At 35.6% G+C, this 22,272-nt stretch overlaps 2 protein-coding genes across 2 annotated transcripts; one reads left to right on the top strand and one right to left on the bottom strand.

The window, feature by feature from the left end:
- Positions 1-3,719: 3,719 nt before the first annotated feature.
- On the bottom strand, positions 3,720-12,767 carry LOC117329278 (COMM domain-containing protein 6-like). The gene is made up of 4 exons (XM_033887141.1): positions 12,692-12,767; positions 10,395-10,454; positions 9,608-9,760; positions 3,720-5,699 (listed from the first exon to the last, which is right to left on the bottom strand). The coding sequence occupies exons 1-4, from the start codon at positions 12,710-12,712 to the stop codon at positions 5,649-5,651; spliced, it is 285 nt and encodes a 94-aa protein (XP_033743032.1). The 5' UTR covers positions 12,713-12,767; the 3' UTR covers positions 3,720-5,648.
- Positions 12,768-12,773: 6 nt separating this feature from the next.
- Positions 12,774-21,914, top strand: LOC117329276 (ceroid-lipofuscinosis neuronal protein 5 homolog). The gene is made up of 5 exons (XM_033887139.1): positions 12,774-12,904; positions 15,604-15,781; positions 16,447-16,666; positions 17,023-17,112; positions 20,506-21,914. Exons 1-5 carry the CDS (start codon positions 12,795-12,797, stop codon positions 20,973-20,975), a joined length of 1,068 nt encoding a protein of 355 aa, XP_033743030.1. The 5' UTR covers positions 12,774-12,794; the 3' UTR covers positions 20,976-21,914.
- The last annotated feature ends 358 nt before the right edge of the window (positions 21,915-22,272 follow it).

Below are 22,272 nucleotides of genomic sequence, written 5' to 3'. Positions count from 1 at the left end.
TGCATTTGCATTGGTATAAAATGTTTTTTTTCTACAGAAGGAAACGGCAGATACATATATGGATTCACGCTGAGTAAATGTAGGAAAGATGACTGACCTTTGGGTTAATTAGTCTCACAAAGCACTGGGAAACTTCTATTCTGTAGATAATTATATACAGCCAAGTTTGTATGTATAAATTAATGTAGTGCTAACATACAATTTAAATGAAAATGACGTCCACCACACCACAAAACATAAATCATTATAACATCCCTGTTAATTAATTAGCCTATTAATCAAATGGATGGTATTTCACTGCATCACTGCATATACAATTTAAAATTCCCTAATAAAACTTTCAAATAGTAGTGGCATTTCAACATGAAGGTAATAAATTACGGTGCTGTCGACGGACAGAGACAATCCCAGTGACGATTCCCCTGACCTCGTATAGACTATATTATGTAAATATGACACGCTTTTTTGGTTTAATGAACGAGGTTTATTAAATCACTGTCAGATAGCAGTATAATTTTATGCTGTGTTTGTTTCAATGTTAAGTAGTCAAAGATGGGTGTAGTTGGTAAACATGGCATTTGTAATCAAGATATTGTACCGAGTCCATTCTGACATGCATAAAATTCATACCATGCTGTTTTCCATTAATTAGATACAAAACAGCATGATTTGTTTTTTACACTAAAGTCATATACCACTGGTGCAATCTATTCAACTGTTACATGCATAACATTAGCGTCAAATTAATTTTCATGATAAAAACCAAAATCTGACCATAAAACAATTTAAATCAAGGTTGCCTAACTATGTAATTTTATGTCTACTTAGCCATCTTCAGGCAGAAATCCATCTTGATAGAAATTCAAGTCCTATATATATATTCTCACAATTCATTCTAATCCTACCCTCAATGTGGGCACCCTTTCAGTAGACAACACAGTGTTACAAATCGTCCATGTGCAGATTTTTACTTTTACTGACAACACTGATACTCATCGTTAATTTGTATAACAATGAAGGTGTGATATTGTGTCCTAACAAACATTTAACTAAGTCTCGGTAGTTTTAGCATTAATTTGTCTTAGTATTTACTAGTCTCAGTATTTACTAGTCTAAGGTCTCAGTATTTACTAGTCTCAGTATTTACTAGTCTCAGTATTTACTAGTCTCAGTCTTAACGAGTCTCAGTATTTACTGATCTCAGTATTTACTAGTCTCAGTATTTACTAGTCTCAGTCTTAACGAGTCTCAGTATTTACTGATCTCAGTATTTACTAGTCTCAGTTTTTACTAGTCTCAGCATTTACTAGTCTCAGTATTTACTAATCTCAGTATTTACAAGTCTCAGCATTTACTAGTCTCAGTATTTACTAGTCTCAGTATTTACTAGTCTAAGGTCTCAGTATTTACTAGTCTCAGTATTAACTGATCTCAGTATTTACTAGTCTCAGTATTTACTAGTCTCAGTATTTACTGATCTCAGTATTTACTAGTCTCAGTATTTACTAGTCTCAGTATTTACTAGTCTCAGTATTAACGAGTCTCAGTATTTACTGATCTCAGTACTTACTAGTCTCAGTATTTACTAGTCTCAGTATTAACTAGTCTCAGTATTAACGAGTCTCAGTACTTACTAGTCTCAGTATTTACTAGTCTCAGTATTTACTAGTCTCAGTCTTAACGAGTCTCAGTATTTACTAGTCTCAGTATTTACTAGTCTCAGTCTTAACGAGTCTCAGCATTTACTAGTCTCAGTATTTACTAGTCTCAGCATTTACTAGTCTCAGTATTTCTAATCTCAGTATTTACTAGTCTCAGTATTTACTAGTCTCAGTATTTACAAGTCTCAGTATTTACTAATCTCAGTATTAACTAGTCTCAGTATTTACTAGTCTCAGTGTTTACTAGTCTCAGTATTTACAGATCTCAGTATTTACTAGTCTCAGTATTTACTGATCTCAGTATTTACTAACCTCAGTCTTAACGAGTCTCAGTATTTACTAGCCTCAGTCTTAACGAGTCTCAGTATTTACTAGTCTCAGTATTTACTAGTCTCAGTCTTAACAAGTCTCAGCATTTACTAGTCTCAGTATTTACTAGTCTCAGTATTTACTAGTCTCAGTCTTAACAAGTCTCAGCATTTACTAGTCTCAGTATTTACTAGTCTCAGTATTTACTAGTCTCAGTATTTACTAGTCTCAGTCTTAACGAGTCTCAGTATTTACTTAGTAAGTCTCAGTATTTACTAGTCTCAGTATTTACTAGTCTCAGTATTTACTAGTCTCAGTATTTACTAGTGTCAGTATTTACTAGTCTCAGTCTTAACGAGTCTCAGTATTTACTAGTCTCAGTATTTACTAGTCTCAGTATTTACTAGTCTAAGGTCTCAGTATTTACTAGTCTAAGGTCTCAGTATTTACTAGTCTAAGGTCTCAGCATTTACTAGTCTCAGTATTTACTAGTCTCAGTATTTACAAGTCTCTTTATTTACTAGTCTCAGTATTTCTAATCTCAGTATTTACTAATCTCAGTGTTTACTAATCTCAGTATTTACTAGTCTCAGTATTTACTAGTCTCAGTATTTACTAGTCTCAGTATTTACTTCTCTCAGTATTTACAAGTCTCAGTATTAACTAGTCTCAGTATTTACTTCTCTCAGTATTTACTAGTCTCAGTATTTACTAGTCTCAGTATTTACTAGTCTCAGTATTTACTTCTCTCAGTATTTACTAGTCTCAGTATTTACTAGTCTCAGTGTTTACTAGTCTCAGTATTTACTTCTCTCAGTATTTACTTCTCTCAACATTTCTGTCCTTCAACTCTAGTTCTGTTGTAAATACATTCCAAATGGATGGTGTTTCATAACATGTATTTTAAGGACTATTACTTTACCTGGCAGTCTGTTATATTCATCCAGTGACCAGCTAGGTCAATTATTTAGAGTCTGTAATGTTCAGATCGGGAGTTCTGAAGCTAGCTTGGAATTCATCCATAAAGACTGACCGACTATTGTGTAACTCTTCATATTTTCAATGCATCTTTGTCCAAAAGACCGAGAGTACAATAGAATTGAGCTGGTGTTCAGGTAGCTCTATAGCTTTGTTCAAACACTGACTTTTATCAAATTTGTCACACTGGCATGATTTTGTACTTACTCTTAATAGAAAGTGCAAATTTTCTGGACAAAGGGAGCTAACTCATATAGGTAAGATGACTTGAGGTTTCTCAACACAAATAAAGTATAAAGTACCATGTAAATCTTTCATAGAACAAAACTTAGTAACAGCTGCATAATGAAAACATACAAAATGTCTATGTCGCATATATATATATATATATATTTCCATTATCATTTATTCACAATTTTCAATATTGATTTATAATTTCCGACATATATGGTCTCCCCAAATTTTCCTCCCAAAACTGTCAGAATTATTTCCCTTATGTTGAAACTATTTATGCTTGCTAATTAATGCTTGCTGAACTTAAGGGTCATAAACAAAATATAAATGGCCAATAGTTTCTTCCATTAAATCAATATTGATGTTTTAATCTGCAACCTGATACTTTCCTCTGGGAAACTTTCAGATGGGTAAGGAAATGATACAAGGTACATCCTTGTACCACAGTAAACATACTGGATTTTCAATCTCTTTATACTTTTGTAGAGTGTACTTTGAAGATTGACATTAATAAAAATAAGAGGCTAAAAATAGATCTAAATATGCTATAATTTTATTGAAAAAATCAAAAAGTCATTGCTAATGATGTTGAGACCTTAGTGAAACAAACATCAAGGCATAATAGAAACAATAAGAACTGCATAAAATTAACTAAAAAAAACATTACAAAAACAATACAAAGCAAATAGTTACTATACAATTTAACATGGAGATATTGGAACAAATAATATATTTGTTTCATCTTAAATGTACCCATTACATTCGATGTTATTATCCAACATATTTCAATCTGCACACCAATACTTCTCTTCTACCGGTATGTTGTGAAAAAAGGACTTTTATCAGAATATGATTCCAGCAACTTGAAGTAATCTGTAGATTTTAATATTGAATGATTAAATCTTTCCAGAATAGACACCACAACAAAAATAGTTAACAATGATACTTCATTTTGTAAAATTCCACCAGATATTAATATTTAATATCTAATAAACTATGTAATTGTATAATCAGTCGTAATCATTTTCTCAAATTAAGTGAATAAGATTTCCATACTACCAGGTAAATTATTTTACATTGTATTCTCTACAAAAGCTGTGATATTGATCACATATTAACCTAATACATATGTATCACCAATCTAATAGATATACTTGATGAAACAGAGGGAATTTGTATAGAATTTAGAATTTTCCTCTCAATTTCATACCCTGAGAGAAAGCTTTACATTTCAACATAATATGACATTTCTTTATTTAATGATAAGCTGCTATAAACCAACCTTATATATACATATAGCTGGTCTATCGACACATAATAAAGAAATACATACAAGGCCTACTCTGTGAATTGTAAGAGAGAATATATTTTTTGAGATTTCTTTCCCATATATATAAACAGTACAAAAACACTGCTCTTCAGATTAGATTATATAAACTTAGTGATAAAATCATACAATATCTAAAGTACTAACAACTATCAAAGTGTATAATATGACCGAGTAAAATAAATAGAAGCTGTCCCCAAAAGATATGCATCGTGTTTTATATAAATTATACAATACAAACAAACTGTAACAAATAAATAAACAAATATTGTACTTTGTGACACACACAGTTCATAAGTGTTAAAATCCAAGAAAGAAAATTTCTTTCAATCCATCAATGGTTTGAGTTTAGAAATACACTACAGCCTTTGTAACGGCTGGTGTTCCTTTATCTGAAACTTCTACAAAAGTCACAAAGTACTATATTTTTAACAAAGTCAAACAAATTCATGCAGATGGCAAAACCTTTTCATCCTCATCAACTGGTGAACTATCACACTTGTTGAAATATCCAATTTAATATTATGAATGACCTTGATAAATAACTGCCGTATAACGTAAACATGCTCAGAATAAGTTACAAAAATTACAGACGGCATTCTCCTGTACATTTTATTTTCAATTATTTTCCAAAAGCTGAATGCAATCCTTTTCCGCTATAGACCAAACTCTCTCTATAATGCTGTTATATTGGGCTTTCTTCAATTAAATATCTTCAGTTTTAATTTTTTTTTATCAAGTTTGTTATCTGTGTTGACATTTTTTCTCCTTTTCAGTTTATATCTTATATAATGTTCCACAGTATTAAAACGAAAAAGTCTTCCATAGAACGAATAACAGATAATTCAACTGATCAACATTTACTTTCATCTCTGTCAAGTCTGCCGACATCACACCAAACATCTTCCTGGCTGACATTTTCACTCCCTTCATGGATGACAAAGTCTTGAATAGATCTTTATTAACTTCCAGCTTCCTCATGTCAATGTTGTCATATTTTTCTTTATAAAAGTCCAATAATCTTTACAGATCTTTCAGTTCCATAAGTTATGTAACACTGGACAGCACTAACACTGACCTCTGAAGAACTGACCGGTAAAGTTCTACATTCTAATGACCACCAGTCTCGGTCAATACCATCATACTGTCTCCAATGCGCTAGCAATATCCTTCAACTGTTTGGAAAAATTCTGTGACAAAAATGAAATTTACATATAAAACTTTGTCACCTAATTTAACATTAGTTAGTGAGTCATATGCAGATGAATAAATAAAACTTATCTGGGGCAAATTCTACTCTTTTGTAAACAAACAGGTGCTCAAATTCCTTATGAATGAGTCTAAATGAACACTTGAAAATGGAAATATTTTACCTACATTTGGACATATGAATTCCAAACAGGCATTATGCAGGAATCGCAAAAAGATATCTGTTAATTATTTCTGTCATTCAAAGGGATGTAAAAGGGAGATAAATCTCCAAGTATGTTTCTACCCTACCTCCAAATAACAGTATTATCTTTCAATTGTTACAAGTAATAATAGAATATTTTAATCAAATTATTCATGTGTCTTCCAAGATTAGACTTGGTATTTTCAGTCTATGAAATACTAATTATGAAATGAGGACTTTGAAGGTTTGTATAGTGCCGTTGCTAACAGCACATAGTGTTGTCTCCAACAGTACATAATGTCATCTCCAACAGTACAAAATGTCGCCTCCAACAGTACAAAATGTCGCCTCCAACAGTACATTTAAGCATTGAACGGCTTTCAGTTGACATTCATAGTCAATATGAATGCCAACTGGACAGAGGCAAATTCCATGAAGCGTGCTAGCGCTTCATGTTGAATTTGCCTCTGCCCAGTTGGCATTCATATTGACTATGAGTGCCAACTGAAAGCCGTTCAATGCTTATATTTACCATCTGCGATTTTTTATTTGTCGTGCGATTTTTTTTGAAATTTTCAAATTCAAATTTTAGTTGGCAGTTCATAAGCTGATGAACTCGCAACTGAACTGGTAGGGTTATATAGTGGCAGTGCCATACAATGGTAAATATAGTATCGTGTCCAACAGTACATCGTGTCATCTCTCCAACAGTACATAGTGTCGTCTCCAACAGTACATAGTGTCGTCTCCAACAGTACATAGTGTCGTCTCCAACGGTACATAGTGTCGTCTCCAACGGTACATAGTGTCCTCTACAACAGTACATAGTGTCGTCTCCAACAGTACATAGTGTTGTCCCCAACAGTACATAGTGTCGTCTCCAACAGTACATAGTGTCGTCTCCAACAGTACATAGTGTTGTCTCCAACAGTACATAGTGTCGTGCCCAAAAGTACATAGTGTCATCCCCAACAGTACATAGTGTCGTCTCCAACAGTACATAGTGTCGTCTCCAACAGTACATAGTGTCGTCTCCAACAGTACATAGTGTCGTCTCCAACAGTACATAGTGTCGTCTCCAACCGTACATAGTGTCGTCTCCAACAGTACAAAGTGTCGTCCCCAACAGTACATAGTGTCGTCCCCAACAGTACATAGTGACGTCCCCAACAGTACATAGTGTCGTCCCCAATAGTACATAGTGTCGTCTCTAACAGTACATAGTGTCGTCCCCAACAGTACATAGTGTCGTCTCCAACAGTACATAGTGTCGTCTCCAACAGTACATAGTGTCATCCCAAACAGTACATAGTATCGTGCCCAACAGTACATACCGTAAATATTCGGGTATAGTGCGCACTCGCGTATAGTGCGCAGGTATGTTTTTGAGGTTCATTTAAAAAAAAAAAAAAAAAAAAAATTCAATATTCAACTGAGCGGTAGAAGAATTCTAAAGCATAAGATGATAGGAATTTGTAACCTATGAAAGCTTATTTGCCACATTTAATTGGAATCACAGGTCAGATTTGACACATTGGATTGACAGGTTGTTTACATTATACCACAACAGGCCTAGTCAGCTTGCAAATTGTAGCGGTCCCATCTACGCTGTTGTACAAACAAAATAATTAATCTTACCCTCAATTACCTTGTGATTTTCACGCAGGTATGATCTCTTGTGGTATCTGTCCACGAACATACAAAGCTAATTAAGCTCAATTATAACAAGATTGCATGACTAAGCTGACTGCTGCGTAATGTAACACAGGCCGCCATTTTGTATACAGTACGGAAACAAGTCTGCTGTCGTGCTGGTCACAACTTTTATGTCAATTAATTAACATGTGTAATGGATAAATCTATAGTGCAGACGATAAATAAGAGTACCCCGGTAGTTTTCACAGTCAGATCGTATTTTATATGGCCAGTTGGTCAGTGACTGCCACACGAGATCAAGGCATTAGTGTTACCCTTGCCTAATTGCGCATGCGTGCTGTTACAGCTTCCGTAAATAAACAAGTTGAACGTTATCAGTTTCTGGCAGCACTCTGGATTTATAAGATGATTAATTTAGAAGTATGAAATAACTAAGTACTGCTATATCATTTCAAGTTTTGTTTGATGTTAATTGAGATGTTATACATCGTTTAGGACCTGAATACTGGAACATGCTCAAGTGAGATCGTATGTGTACGGAAAGTGTAGCTCACGATCGACTTAGATAAATCCACGTTCATTGCTGATAAATACACAATTTCAAGGAATTAAACATCAAAATAACTATTCGTTTCTTTGATTATTTGTTAAGTATTACTTTCTAAATGCTTTATATATGTTATGTTATATATATATATATAAGTATTAAATCAATCCTGCTGTGAAAGGAAACGATCACAAATCTCGGTCAAATCACATTCATTCTGACTGGAAAAAGGCTTGTACTTGCGTATAGTGCGCAGTGGTCTTTTTCACTTGTCAATTTTTGAAAAAAAGTGTGCACTATACGCGAATATTTACGGTAGTGTCGTCTCTCCAACAGTACATAGTGTCATCTCCAACAGTACATAGTGTCGTGTCCAACAGTACATAGTGTCGTCTCTCCAACAGTACATAGTGTCATCTCCAACAGTACATAGTGTCTTCTCCAACAGTACATCGTGTCATCTCTCCAACAGTACATAGTGTCGTCTACAACAGTACATAGTGTCATCTCTCCAACAGTACATAGTGTCGTCTACAACAGTACATAGTGTCATCTCTCCAACAGTACATAGTGTCGTCTACAACAGTACATAGTATCGTGCCCAACAGTACATAATGTCATCTCCAACAGTACAAAATGTCGCCTCCAACAGTACAAAATGTCGCCTCCAACAGTACATTTAAGCATTGAACGGCTTTCAGTTGGCATTCATAGTCAATATGAATGCCAACTGGACAGAGGCAAATTCCATGAAGCGTGCTAGCGCTTCATGTTGAATTTGCCTCTGCCCAGTTGGCATTCATATTGACTATGAATGCCAACTGAAAGCCGTTCAATGCTTATATTTACCATCTGCGATTTTTTATTTGTCGTGCGATTTTTTTTGAAATTTTCAAATTCAAATTTCAGTTGGCAGTTCATAAGCTGATGAACTCGCAACTGAATTGGTAGGGTTATATAGTGGCAGTGCCATACAATGGTAAATATAGTGTCGTCTCCAACAGTACATAGTGTCGTCTCCAACAGTACATAGTGTCGTCCCCAACAGTACATAATGTCGTCTCCAACAGTACATAGTGTCGTCTCCAACAGTACATAGTGTCGTCTCCAACGGTACATAGTGTCCTCTACAACAGTACATAGTGTCGTCTCCAACAGTACATAGTGTTGTCCCCAACAGTACATAGTGTCGTCTCCAACAGTACATAGTGTCGTCTCCAACAGTACATAGTGTCGTCTCCAACAGTACATAGTGTTGTCTCCAACAGTACAGTGTTGTACCCAAAAGTACATAGTGTCATCCCCAACAGTACATAGTGTCGTCTCCAACAGTACATAGTGTCGTCCCCAACAGTACATAGTGTCGTCTCCAACAGTACATAGTGTCGTCTCCAACAGTACATAGTGTCGTCTCCAACCGTACATAGTGTCGTCCCCAACAGTACATAGTGTTGTCTCCAACAGTACATAGTGTCATCCCAAACAGTACATAGTATCTTTACCTGGAATTGTTGAACTGTCATCTCGAAATTATGATTTGTGACCTTTCCTGATGGGTCTGCAACCTTGATTGCCATAGCAACATATGAGCTGTTCAAACTACGACAGGTATCTGAGCTCATTGCCACACCCACTTTCCATTTCAGATCAACTAACTGAAAAATGGAGAGAAAAAATATTCAAAATTGATGCCATGAGAAAAACCAACTACCCCATATAGGTTTCGAAATCACAGCCCAGAAGTGGAGGGCAAGTGATAAAGTGTTGGGACACCTTAACCACTTGACCACATGTACAAACTGCTTGTGTAAAATGTAAAATTTGAAGTGAACATTATACAATTGATTGAAAGAATGAATCAGACTGAAAATATACAATACTGGAAAAAAATAATATATGACAGGTAATCGGAAAATTGAAAGTTTGACTATGTGGTGTCAGATTTGCAGTATTCTACAGTACAAAGTTACCTGTCTCTAAAGTACAAAGTTACCTGTCTCTAAGTTACCTGTCTCTACAGTACAAAGTTACCTGTCTCTACAGTACAAAGTTACCTGTCTCTACAGTACAAAGTTACCTGTCTCTATAGTATAAAGTTACCTGTCTCTACAGTACAAAGTTACCTGTCTCTATAGTATAAAGTTACCTGTCTCTACAGTACAAAGTTACCTGTCTCTATACTATAAAGTTACATGTCTCTATAGTATAAAGTTACCTGTCTCTACAGTACAAAGTTACCTGTCTCTACAGTACAAAGTTACCTGTCCCATTGACAACATTAGACATTACCTGTCCAACACTAAGGATTTTATCCATCTTCAACACTCGAAGCTTCACTGTTAGTATAACCTGAAAAACATTCACAGTTCCTGATCAGTATGGCAAAAGTATATACAAGAGGCCAAATGGGCTTGTGTAGCTCTCCTGGCTCTACAGCAACTTTGAAGTTTATTTAGATCATTTCTGCAGATACTATGCTTATAACTACTATATTTTCATGTCACTATATTTTTGTCCTTCATTCCAGCATACTATTGGCCTAATAACAGGTCTTGGAATCTCTTGGCTATATCGAGAAATCATTCTTCAAAGAGTTAAGCCTATTTGACCCAAGTGACCTTTAATAAAGGTCAAGGTTATCAATTTGAAAAAAAAACTTGGTAGTACCCTTTCACCTCAGCATGCAACAGACCCAATACCAAGTCCCTGGGCCTCTTGGTTATTGAGAAGTTGTTCGAAGATTTCAGCATATTTGCCCATCATCATGTGACCTTGAATGAAGGTCAAGGTCATACATTGGAACAAACTTGGTAGCCCTTCACCCTAACATGCTACAGGCCTAATATCAAGTCCCTGGGCCGCTGGGTTATTGAGAAGAAGTTGTTTGAAGATTTTAGCCTATTTCAATCATATTTGAAGGTTGAATAAAAAAAAAATCATTTTTTTGGCCCTGGGGTGGGGATTTGGTGTGATGGGGTCATAAACATTGCAAATGCCATCCCCTGTGTCCTCTTGTCATATCTTCACAATTTCAGATAGATAAAGTCAAAATTAAAGATTTTTGATAAGGGGGTACTTTTTATGCAGAAGAATAAAAAGTATCCGGGGGTGGGGGTGGGGGGAGTTGTGAGATGTCTTTTATATGCATATGAAGGTTTCCTACATTGATCCTTAGTCATATTTGAAGGTTGGATCAAATAAAAAAAAAATACATTTTTTTGGCCCTGGGGTGGGGTGGCGACAGAAACATTGTAAATGACATTCCCCTTTGTTGTTGATTCATATCTCCACTATTTTAGATTGATAAAGTTAAAATCAAAGATTTTTGATAGGGGGGGGGGTACTTTTTATGCAAGGGTGGGTACATTTTGGTAGGTGTTTAAAACGTATCTGGGTACTTTATATGCAGAATAAAAAGTATCCGGATACTTATTATGCAGGAGGTACATATTATGCTTGACACCTGTCAGGGCATGAGTCATAAAGTTGTCTTTCTTTGTCAATTGTGTAACTATGTTATATATCAAACACTTAACACAATGTATCATATGCACTATGTGTCGGTGATCCGAAGATAAAGATTTGAATTTCCTGTTGTAGTTGTACTGTGATAATAATAACATCTCAATCTTTCCTTACTTGTTATTTTTTGTATAAGCTTGAGCTCAGTTTCCAGCACTAAATCACTGTAGTCCGGGCAGTATGTTCATCAAATATCCACTCATTAATCAGGAAGTAGAGTGTAACACTTCAGGTGTCTATTTGCGCTTAAATAAACAAAGTTCAACCCAGGTTCCAAATATCATAAGTTTATATACAGCCACAAAGTAGTCAAAACAGGTACAAATACAGCTTCAGCTTTTAACAATGTTCCACCATAGCAACGTATACTGTTAGCAGAGACTTATACTAAATAATAATAATATAGGTCTCTGCTGTTAGTAAAAGTAAATAAACTTAGATACTGTGAAAATGTTCCAAAAGTTACAGAGTTTTAGGTCTCATGTCAGAAAGTGAGTAGTCCTCGAACGGAGACGTCTGTAGAGCCGTCCGTTCATGAGCAATCCACCCAAGTCGAATGGGTATTGTTTAAATAGGGAACATGGCGTAGATGCCAAGACAGCACCACGTCTCCCCATCACCTGACCAAAAGTTGACCACGTAATAGCTTGTCATCTGACCCGCTGTCGGGCTTAGGGATATACAATCTACTAATGTTATTCTTCAATAGTTAACAAATTAAAAGGTCTTGTCATTCCCCTGGGCATTGTCCACTTTGCACACAAGGCAAGCACTTGGAGGAAGATTGCTAATTGACATGCAATGCAATGTTATCTATCATCAGTACTCAATTTATATCAATTATTAACCCACATCATTTCGACCCAATCATACTGATCATGACTATCTTTGTATCGTAAGGATAACCAGCAATATATTTAACAAAATATATATCACAATTAAAGATAAATAAGGCCTAGCCTATTCAATAAAAATAAATACGATTACGCAATAATTACGTAGCCAAGCCTATTGTGTTACAATAACAAAGATAGCTAAGGATATATATGTTATCTGTATTGTACCTGGTAATCTTTCGTTATCATATGTACACGCGTACGTCTCACGTTAATCCGACGGGGGCTGCCATTTTTTCTAGATATCACGTGATTTCTTCCATGTGATCACATGATATGCACCATGGCGGACACCGGTTTCGGTTTGTTTTCCACCTTGTCGATATTATTTCTTTGCTGTATTGCTTCTTGCTCTTCTGTGACGTGGCCAATGCCATATAGGTTTGTAAATTGGAATCTTATGACTTATAATGATCCGTCCAGTTTTTGACATGATCGACGGATCACACGGTCAGACGTTTTGAACGAATATTATCCGTTCATACAGAGGGGTTCCGGTTCGTTACAAATTATGAGATGGGTAATATATTGGTATGATTGATATAATTACACCGGTTAATTCGTCGGGGTGTTTGGCATCAAGGTCATTGAATGAAGTGTCAAAAGTCGTCCCGGTGTGTGGACAGGTAAATTAACTGACCCCAAGCTCTTACAAGTGTTTCGGAACTGGACCGGGTCGATCATCGGCGACCATGCAGGTAGCTCAATATTGGTAGAGCATCCGGCTAGTGTTCGGAGGTGCCGGGTTCGAACCCCTGTCTGACCATGCATTTTTCCACCCTTATTTTCTGGTGTCTGTCACCAAACCTTGTTTCAAGTGAGGTGAATACTTGACAAGGGGATGATACCCAAACCTGGGTTGTGAGTTGTGAAGTCTTCGGGGTCGAAGACTTAAAAAGGAAGGCTAGTGTGCAGAGGTCCCGGGTTCGAACACCAGTCTGGTCGTGCATTTTTCCACTCCTACTACACCTGTACAGTCAGTGCCCTACACAGTCGGCGGTTATGCCTAGTCATTATCACAGGTTAACAGTTTTGAATAGGAAGATAAGTGGGGCAGATTATTTTTTACTATGGGGCTACATGATATGCACCATAGTAAAACAGCCCGTGATGATCACTGTATATAGGCTATTATAAACCATCTCATATAACATATCATTTGTAACGAAATCCTGTGGTTCATGATATAACTTCGGTACATCGTACCATCCTACAACGAGTGTGTGATCCCTGCCTTTCTGGTATGAAACAATTACTAATTCTTCCTTAGATTTTTAGGTCACCTGAGACAAAGTCTCAAGTGACCTATTCTAATCGCCTTTTGTCCGTCTTCGTCCGTCGTCAGTCGTGCGGTGTGCGTCGTCCATCCATAACAATTTACATTTTCAACTTCTTCTCCAAAACCACTGAACCAAATTCAATGAAATTTGGCAGGGAGCTTCTATGGCTAAAGGTCAAAATTGTGAATTATATGGTCCCCATCCCCCAGGGGCCTGAGGGGCGGGGCCAAAAATGGTCAAATTGACTAAAACTTCAAAAATCTTCTTCTCTACTCTCAGGTAAGGTGGAATCAAACACTCTTCATAGATGAAAGGGTCTTAAGGTGCTTTACCAAAATTGTGAATTTCATGACCCTGGGGTCTCATCTTTGCCCCTGGGGAGTGGGTAAACTTAACTATAGTTTATATAGGGAAATCACATTTTTGGCTATTATTTGTTGGATTTGTGTTGGAATTCATTCTAACTTGGTTCAAATTATCAGCATAGGATGACAGTTTGATGGTATGTACATGTTGGCCCTGGTTGACCCCCAGGGGCTGGTGGGCGGGGCCAAAAAGGGTCAAATTGACTGAAATTTCAAAAATCTTCTTCTCTACTCTCAGATATGGTAGAATCAAATACTCTTCATAGATGGAAGGGTCTTAATGTGCTTTACCAAAATTGTGAATTTCATGACCCTGGGGTCTCTCGTTTGCCCCTGGGGAGGGGGTAAGCTTTTCTATAGTTTATATAGGGAAATCACATTTTTGACTATTATTTGTTGGATTTGTGTTGGAATTCATTCTAACTTGGTTCAAATTATCAGCATAGGATGACAGTTTGATGGTATGTACATGTTGGCCCTGGTTGACCCCCAGGGGCTGGTGGGCGGGGCTAAAAAGGGTCAAATTGACTGAAATTTCAAAAATCTTCTTCTCTACTCTCTGATATGGTAGAATCAAATACTCTTCATAGATGGAAGGTTCTTAATGTGCTTTACGACAATTGTGAATGTCATGACCCTGGGGTCAAATTAACTGAAATTTTAAAAATCTTCTTCTTACAACCCAAATAAGGTAGAGTTAAATACTCTTCACAGATGGAAGGGTCTTGAGGTGCTTTACCATAATTGTGAATTTCCTAGCCCTGGGGTCTCGCGTTTGCCCTATGGGAGGGGATAAACTTTACTATAGTTATAGGGAAATCACATTTTTGACTATCATTTGTTTTATTTGTTTTGAAATTCATTCTAAATTTGTTAACATTATCAGCATGGGATGACTGCTTAATGGTATGTACATGTTGGCCCTGACTGATCCTTAGACTGATGGGTCAGGCCAAAAAGTGTCAATCAAATTTATTGAAATATTTCAAAAATCAGGTGACCGTTAAGGCCCATGGGCCTCTTGTTTATCATACACTCATTCATGTATCATGAATAAATACTGGGTTTGATAGATGAATAGATATTTCGATATTATATGTTTGCACAAATTCAAAAGATTATGAGTTGCAGAGATACTTAATCTGCCATTCATTATAATTCATCAAACCAAAACAATAAAGTGTTCATGCACTGTGCATGCATGGTAACATATAAAAGGTAACAAGATCATTTTTTAAATATCATCTGCAATCAACATAAAAAAATCACAATAAAGAAAAACTTTCTGTGACAACAAAGTATTATTTTAGACTCTCTGTATTAATGACTTCAACAAATTCAGAATTGCAGACTCTAGATAAGCCATACAACCTTAATACATGACTGAAACATAACATCATGAATGTATAAATATTGTTATTGTTGTGATTTTCAGGAGGCATGATCACCGCCCCATATCCAACTCCTACTGCAAAGCTGGCGTTATTCCGTTCTGTCCCACTGGAGAGATGGACAACTCAATGCCTTTGTTCAATCCCATAGACCAAGTAGAAATTTATGCTCTTAAGAAACCTGTCTGGCAGTTCAAGTTTGGAGATATAATGGGAAAATTTGTAAGTGTCAAGATGAGTAATTAGTGGGCATAATTTAACCATTCAAATGCAGGTAGAAAATGTTAATCAGTGTTTTACAGAAGGTAGGCAATTTGTTACCATGACTACCCGGGGTAGTCACATGGTTAAATTTGGTGTTGTTCATCCAAAAAATGTAATCTTGCTTTTGTAACAATTAATGAATTAACTAAATGCGCCTGAAGAAGCAGCGTATAGCAGTTTACCATTGGCGCCGACTACAATATGAACTATAAAACTCAATGCAATTATATTCTAAATACAGTTTGTAGTCTTAACTGAAAACTTTACCTTAAAAAATGATAATTACTTTCTGACATTGAATTTTAAATGTGATGGTGGTAAAGTAGCTCGTTGTCAGTGTTATAAGACTTAACAGAGTGATATTTCAGTGGGATAGCACTATACGGTTCTGAGTGGTCCAATCAGCTGTGGACACAGTCTTTGTAAGGGCCAAACTCTTGTGTTGGAAAACTCCTGTTAAAAATAATAACATTGTCATTTTTTTCTAATTTTAATTCTTATCTTATTGCTTAGAGAACAAACAATACAAAAAGAATTTTTTAAATCACATGTTCATTATAAGTTTACTACATTAGGTTTCTTCACAGCACAGTATATCACTGATTACCATTTAATGTTCACAGCATATCATTCATGATGCTCTTGGCATCAAGAATTTGAAGACAGGACAGAATTACACGATGGAATGGTACGAACTCTTCCAGTTGTTTAACTGTACCTTTCCTCATCTAAGGAATGATACTCTCATGTGGTGTAACCAGGGGGCTACCTGTATCTATGACGGTATTCAGGATAAACTGTGGAGCCAGAATGGCACACTGGCTAAGGTTGCCACTATGACAGGTACATGGAAGATCTTATAAATGAGGACAAATCTTTTATTTACAGTCAATTTTGTTGTTATTTCAAACTCTGATAACTCAAAGACCATGTTTGATTTGTAGTAAAAATTCAGTCCCAACAGATTTTTTACCTTGACTTTTCTGGATATCAAATTTTTTTTTATGATCCCACAAACTTCAAGATAACGATAAAGGTTCAACTGTATATAGTTAATTAGTAAAACTATCAAGTTCAAGGACCAGTGGAATTATCAAAAAAACATCTTCGATTATTTTTTTTTTGTGTGGATTAAACCAGAGCCGACATTCAATCTGCATGTGCTCTATATCTGGTATTTTATTCTGGAATGATTACAGGAGCCCAGTTTAACACATTTGCTGACTGGGCGTTGATGGACAATCGGACTGGCATCTTCTACGAAACATGGACGGTGGAGAATGGACCTGGTAAGCCATGGAGTGCCCTCTGATCCAGACTCGTAATTTATTAGTCCCCCACCAGTGAAAAGGGGGCACTTAACCCTTTCGCTGCCACGCCGAATTTCAAAGGTGCCAACGTCACCGTAATTATGACGTCACACAAAGATCGCCCTTACGCTGGTGATGTTTGACGTCAGGAATCCTATCAGACGCAGATTTTCTACGTATTTTCAACGTCAATTTCTGACGACGTTTCTCGGGCAATCATCAAAATGGGCAAAGAGACAAAATGACATACAAAAAACGAAACATGTAAAAAATTAGATATAAATTATATTGGTACACTCACGATCAGTTTAAAATAAAAAAAAAAAGTGCTTATGGCTACTCAAATCTTGTGATACAGACCAGTAACTTTCAGACAGTTCAAAATTTTGTACAAATAGACTCGAATAGAATTTTAGGCTTGCAATGCTGTCGTTAAAACTCTCTCAAATTGTAGATCAATGCAATCAACCTTAGTATGTATAGCAAAATATACTTTCGGTAAAAATGACACCGCTGGTGTACATTATAATGGGGGTGTCATTTTTACCTAGTTTTAATATCTAGCCCCCTCCACATCCCCCCCCCCCCCCCCCCCAAAAAAAATAACAACAAAAAACTAAAACAAAAGAACACACACACAAAACAAAAACGTCTGAAAATGTGCTATACACACTAGAGAAGGTCCCATTACATGTACACTGTAACAAATGCTCCTAGTCCCCGTGTTTGAATCGACAGTATGTACATGTACTATGGTAGGACAAGCTAATGTTAATGTGTGCCACAGGCGCTTGCATAGGAAATGTGAATTTCATTTTGTTTTATATGGCAGTGTACATTTTGTATGTCAGTGTTATGGTACAGCTGTCAAACAAGAAACACAATCTGGAGTTTAGTTATCACAACTCTGTCGAGACTATTGTTGCTCTATTTAAAATTCTAAAACTTTTCCGACATAAAATGTAACATCCTGTGTTTTAAGTAAAAGGTTGCTAAAGTAATGTCACATGCAGTTTGGTTACATATAGTCATGCATAAAAGCTATACAGTTTCCCCATCCCCGGTCAATATTACAGCAACAGTAATGATTACATTCTCATCTACTATACTTGTCACTGCTCTGCAGGTAGGGCGTAAAAAATATATCTGCTGTCCCCGTTCCATTATGGTAAGAGGCGACTTAATTTCGGATCATATCTTTTCTTTTCTTTCTATCAACTATCTTCTTTATGATATCTCTTGACAATGACTCACTTTTGGCTTTTCTCTTGTGGGACAAACCAGAGTCTGTACTGATGGTACATGTACATTTTTGGGGTAGGGCAACTGGTATATCCGTTGTCAGTATAATGTGGGCTGTCTTGCTGGATGTCTTTGGAAGACTACATTGAGGTAGTTTTGTCAAGAGCGGGTCTACAAATGGTTTTGCGCAGTTTCCTCCTTGGAACTTTGATTTATTTTAGTTTATTTTCCAATAAAGGATCTAAATTTACATGTATCGGGTATAACATTACATAAATATGTATAATTAAATGTGACATCATATCATATCATCCATTAAATCTGAACGCTGTCTCATACAAACTCTCTTGGTTGATTCAGTTCTTATCCAATCTATTAGAACGGAAGAATGTGTAACGAATCTCGATATCGTAACATAGTCAACCACACTTTGTGTGGAACAAGAAGACATACACACATGTATCTATACAGTACAGTGATTCACGTATTCTTAAACATTAACTTTGTATATCCTTAAACTTTATCTTTGTATATATGGTAAATAAATGTTCAGTTTCACACATTCCTAAACATCATCTTTGCACATGCAGTAAATGCAGTGATTCACGTTTTCTTATACCTTATCTTAGACAATTTATCACACGTTTTTTTAATTCAGCTTTGAGGCAATGTGTGGGATAGTTTCCACTAACAATTTTCATACTACCAGCAGATTTATCTGCATGGTGCCCGCTCCGGAAAATTGTGGCCTATTCCATAATTTCCATAATATTGATTTTTTTTATTAGTTATTGGAAAAAAACTTTTTTTTCAAATCTTATGTTTTCTACATTGCAAATACTGTATGACTTTCCTAAATATAGATACCGAAACGACAATATATGAATAATATTTACACTGGGTAGTTTATGATAAACTGATTTCAACGAGATCATCGATCTACATGTAGGCATATAACGTGAATTATGTAATGATGAACACAATGTTATGAGACAGAAATAGTCTTCGTCCGTTGAACTAGCCTAATTACCAAATACAACTCATAGGAAAAATAAAATATAATCTGATTCAGAAAAAGAAACCCAAGATGTTAATCGGCTGTTTAATGTAAAATACAGAAGATCGTTTGGCCCAGAAAATAAAACCCGAAAACACTGATGTACCATGTAGTAAAAATGACGTTCCCTGGAACAACGTCGTGACCTTGTTCACGGCTTTGCACTAATGACGTCATTATTTACCTGTAGTGACGTCATTTATCATGATATGACGTCAAAATTTATTTCAATGTGAAGTTAAGATATTCCCCTATCAATCTGTAATAAATAAATTAAGAAAATAATATGTTCATTTTTTAATGTCCTGCATCGGCCTAAAATCGGCCCACTGGCATTCAACGTAGTACTATAATCGGCCCAAAATCGGCCCCGTGGCACATAACTCGTTAAGGTTTCCTCTCCATCCGTCTTGTACATATTATACGTACCGGTATGTAAAAGATGTCAAAGTTTGTCAGTACTAGCAGCTTCATTCCTTGAAATATTTTGATCAAACTTTACACAATAGTTCTAGTTTTAGGGGTTTTGGACAATCGACTATTAGTTTTTTTAGCAGGGGCCTGTAGGGGACATGTATGTTTTTAGTATTACCCAGTGTGCTGGTTTTATAAGACAAATTGGCTGACAGATGTCCACCTGAGAGACATGCTCATCAGAATGTCTGATATCTGGTGGTTCAGCTGAAAAAAACTCCGACAAGTACATCATATAATTGTCGTTTGATTTGTGTACGTTAATTAACATGTACATCTTATATTGAAAATAGATTTTGTGAATTCATCCAAAAATCAGAATTCAATCAATATTCATTGTTTAATGTTTGTAACATACATTAAAATTCTTTGATATGATCATATTTCCTGATGCTGTACATGGAAATACACTTAAATGGCAAAAAAAAACTTGAGAAAGGATAAGCTTAGGCCTACTGTAGTACAATACCCTATCATATTTGTAACTTTGAATCCTTTATAAACAACTGAATTATATGGATTGCCAAAAGAATCTGTTTTAAGTGTTAAAACCTATTATGTATGACAGAACACAATAAATCAATTGTTTTACATTTCAGGAGGCAAGATGTGGTTTGATGCATTTGACTGTGCAAGTTGGGTCCAACGAGCATTTAACCAACTTGGCGTAATCGGAGCAAAGTTTAATCAAAGCGTCCATCTGAACTACACAAGGATACATCTGTACGCTGATCAACCTATATACCTCGGCAATGAAACTGAAATTTTTGGAAAAAAAGGCAATGTATCATTAGCGAAGGACATGCTTAATTTCTATAAGAATTTCCAGGCACATGTCTCTGATGGTAAACTAGTGCTTAATCTGATAGATGCCCTGCTGTATATCGTAGAAAAAGATAAATTCTACCTTTACTACAACAGTGCCTATTGGCTGCTGCATATGAAGAAGCCATATGTGGGACTGACCTACAACCAAGTACCACTACCTGGAGGACGTGGCTACCAAAAACCTTACAACATTTTGCAGCACGAGGAAGCAAACTGGAGAGCAAAATATGGAAAACTCTGAGATAATTCATTTCCTATAATGTATAAAGCTAAATAGGCGAGGTTATTACATGTAGTTTCTGTTTGTCGTCAAAACATTTCTTTTCTCGCATTTATTACAATAACAAGAAGGAAATTTTGGGTTTCATGTGGAAGACATTCCATATTCAAATTAGGCATTGGTTGTTGATTTGTACTCTTTTTGACATATCCTGTTGATGTCATGATGATAGATTTATAGAAGTTATAGGTCCAGTTACTATGGTGATTTAGTATATGGTCCCAGTTACTATGGTGATAAGTGTACGGTCCCAGTTACTATGGTGATAAGTGTATGGTCCCAGTTACTATGGTGATAAGTGTATGATCCCAGTTACTATGGTGATAAGTGTATGGTCCCAGTTACTATGGTGATAAGTATATGGTCCCAGTTAATATGGTGATAAGTGTATGGTCCAAATTACTATTGTGGTTAATATATGACATTGTTCGTGATAGGTTTTTGACTTCATTCAGTATGATCATTATTCAGAAGATTTATAATTGTGTTGTCATGGTGAGTGTAAGCATGGTCTAAGTCATAATTGTTTTGATTGTAGATAATAATGAATAATAAAAGCTGTGATTTTTTTTTATGGTTCCTCTAATGAGAACATTGTGTGGACTATGAATTTGAGGAACAATTAATTACCCTGTGATTGGTTGATTTTGTATAGTTTTATATATATATATCAAATTAGAATAAGTGCAGGTAAAAATACAGTGCATATTCATCAATGAATTTACTTTTAATCCATTAAAATACATGTTCTACTGATGTTTTACAACAAAATTATTTTCAAGAAGATATCTTTTTAACTGTGAAAAAATCAATTTAAATAAATATTACAATTTGTATTTTGTTAAATATATGGAATGTTGATTATGTTTGATATGTGCAATAAAATCTTTTTAATTTTAATGGATGAATCTAATTTTCCTTCTATCAAAATACAATTCAGTGATCATGACTGACAAAAAAACTAGATCTGGGCACAGTACATGCATATTTTACAGTGCTTTTACATACTTCTATACCATAATATACACTGGGTAATGCATAATAAATACTTCCTGATTTAAATTGTCTTTTGTTAGGTTTAATTTCGAGTAAAAGGACATTTTCTCTAGAGATCCAATATGGTAAAGATGATAAAATACACATACCTTACTCGGTAGTATCATTCAAGAGATAGTAGATCATGTTCCAAATATTGACACGGTTTTCATTTGGAAGTAGCAGTGTAAAAAGAACTCACATATTATTACATAATACTGAC

Source organism: Pecten maximus, chromosome 6, assembly GCF_902652985.1.
Source record: "Pecten maximus chromosome 6, xPecMax1.1, whole genome shotgun sequence".
NCBI lineage: Eukaryota > Metazoa > Mollusca > Bivalvia > Pectinida > Pectinidae > Pecten > Pecten maximus.
This window is presented reverse-complemented; position numbering and strand designations above follow the sequence as displayed.

Excerpts from the sequence above, each read along its gene's own strand:
- LOC117329278 (XM_033887141.1), bottom strand. The coding sequence starts at position 12,712 with ATGATAACGAAAGATTACCAG. Across the intron at positions 9,761-10,394 it reads AAATCCTTAGTGTTGGACAG|TTAGTTGATCTGAAATGGAA; the intron begins GTAATGTCTAAT and ends TCCATTTTTCAG. Across the intron at positions 5,700-9,607 it reads TGACAGTTCAACAATTCCAG|AATTTTTCCAAACAGTTGAA; the intron begins GTAAAGATACTA and ends TTTTTGTCACAG.
- LOC117329276 (XM_033887139.1), top strand. The coding sequence starts at position 12,795 with ATGATATGCACCATGGCGGACACCGGTTTCGGTTTGTTTTCCACCTTG. Across the intron at positions 15,782-16,446 it reads GAGATATAATGGGAAAATTT|CATATCATTCATGATGCTCT; the intron begins GTAAGTGTCAAG and ends TAATGTTCACAG. Across the intron at positions 16,667-17,022 it reads TAAGGTTGCCACTATGACAG|GAGCCCAGTTTAACACATTT; the intron begins GTACATGGAAGA and ends GAATGATTACAG.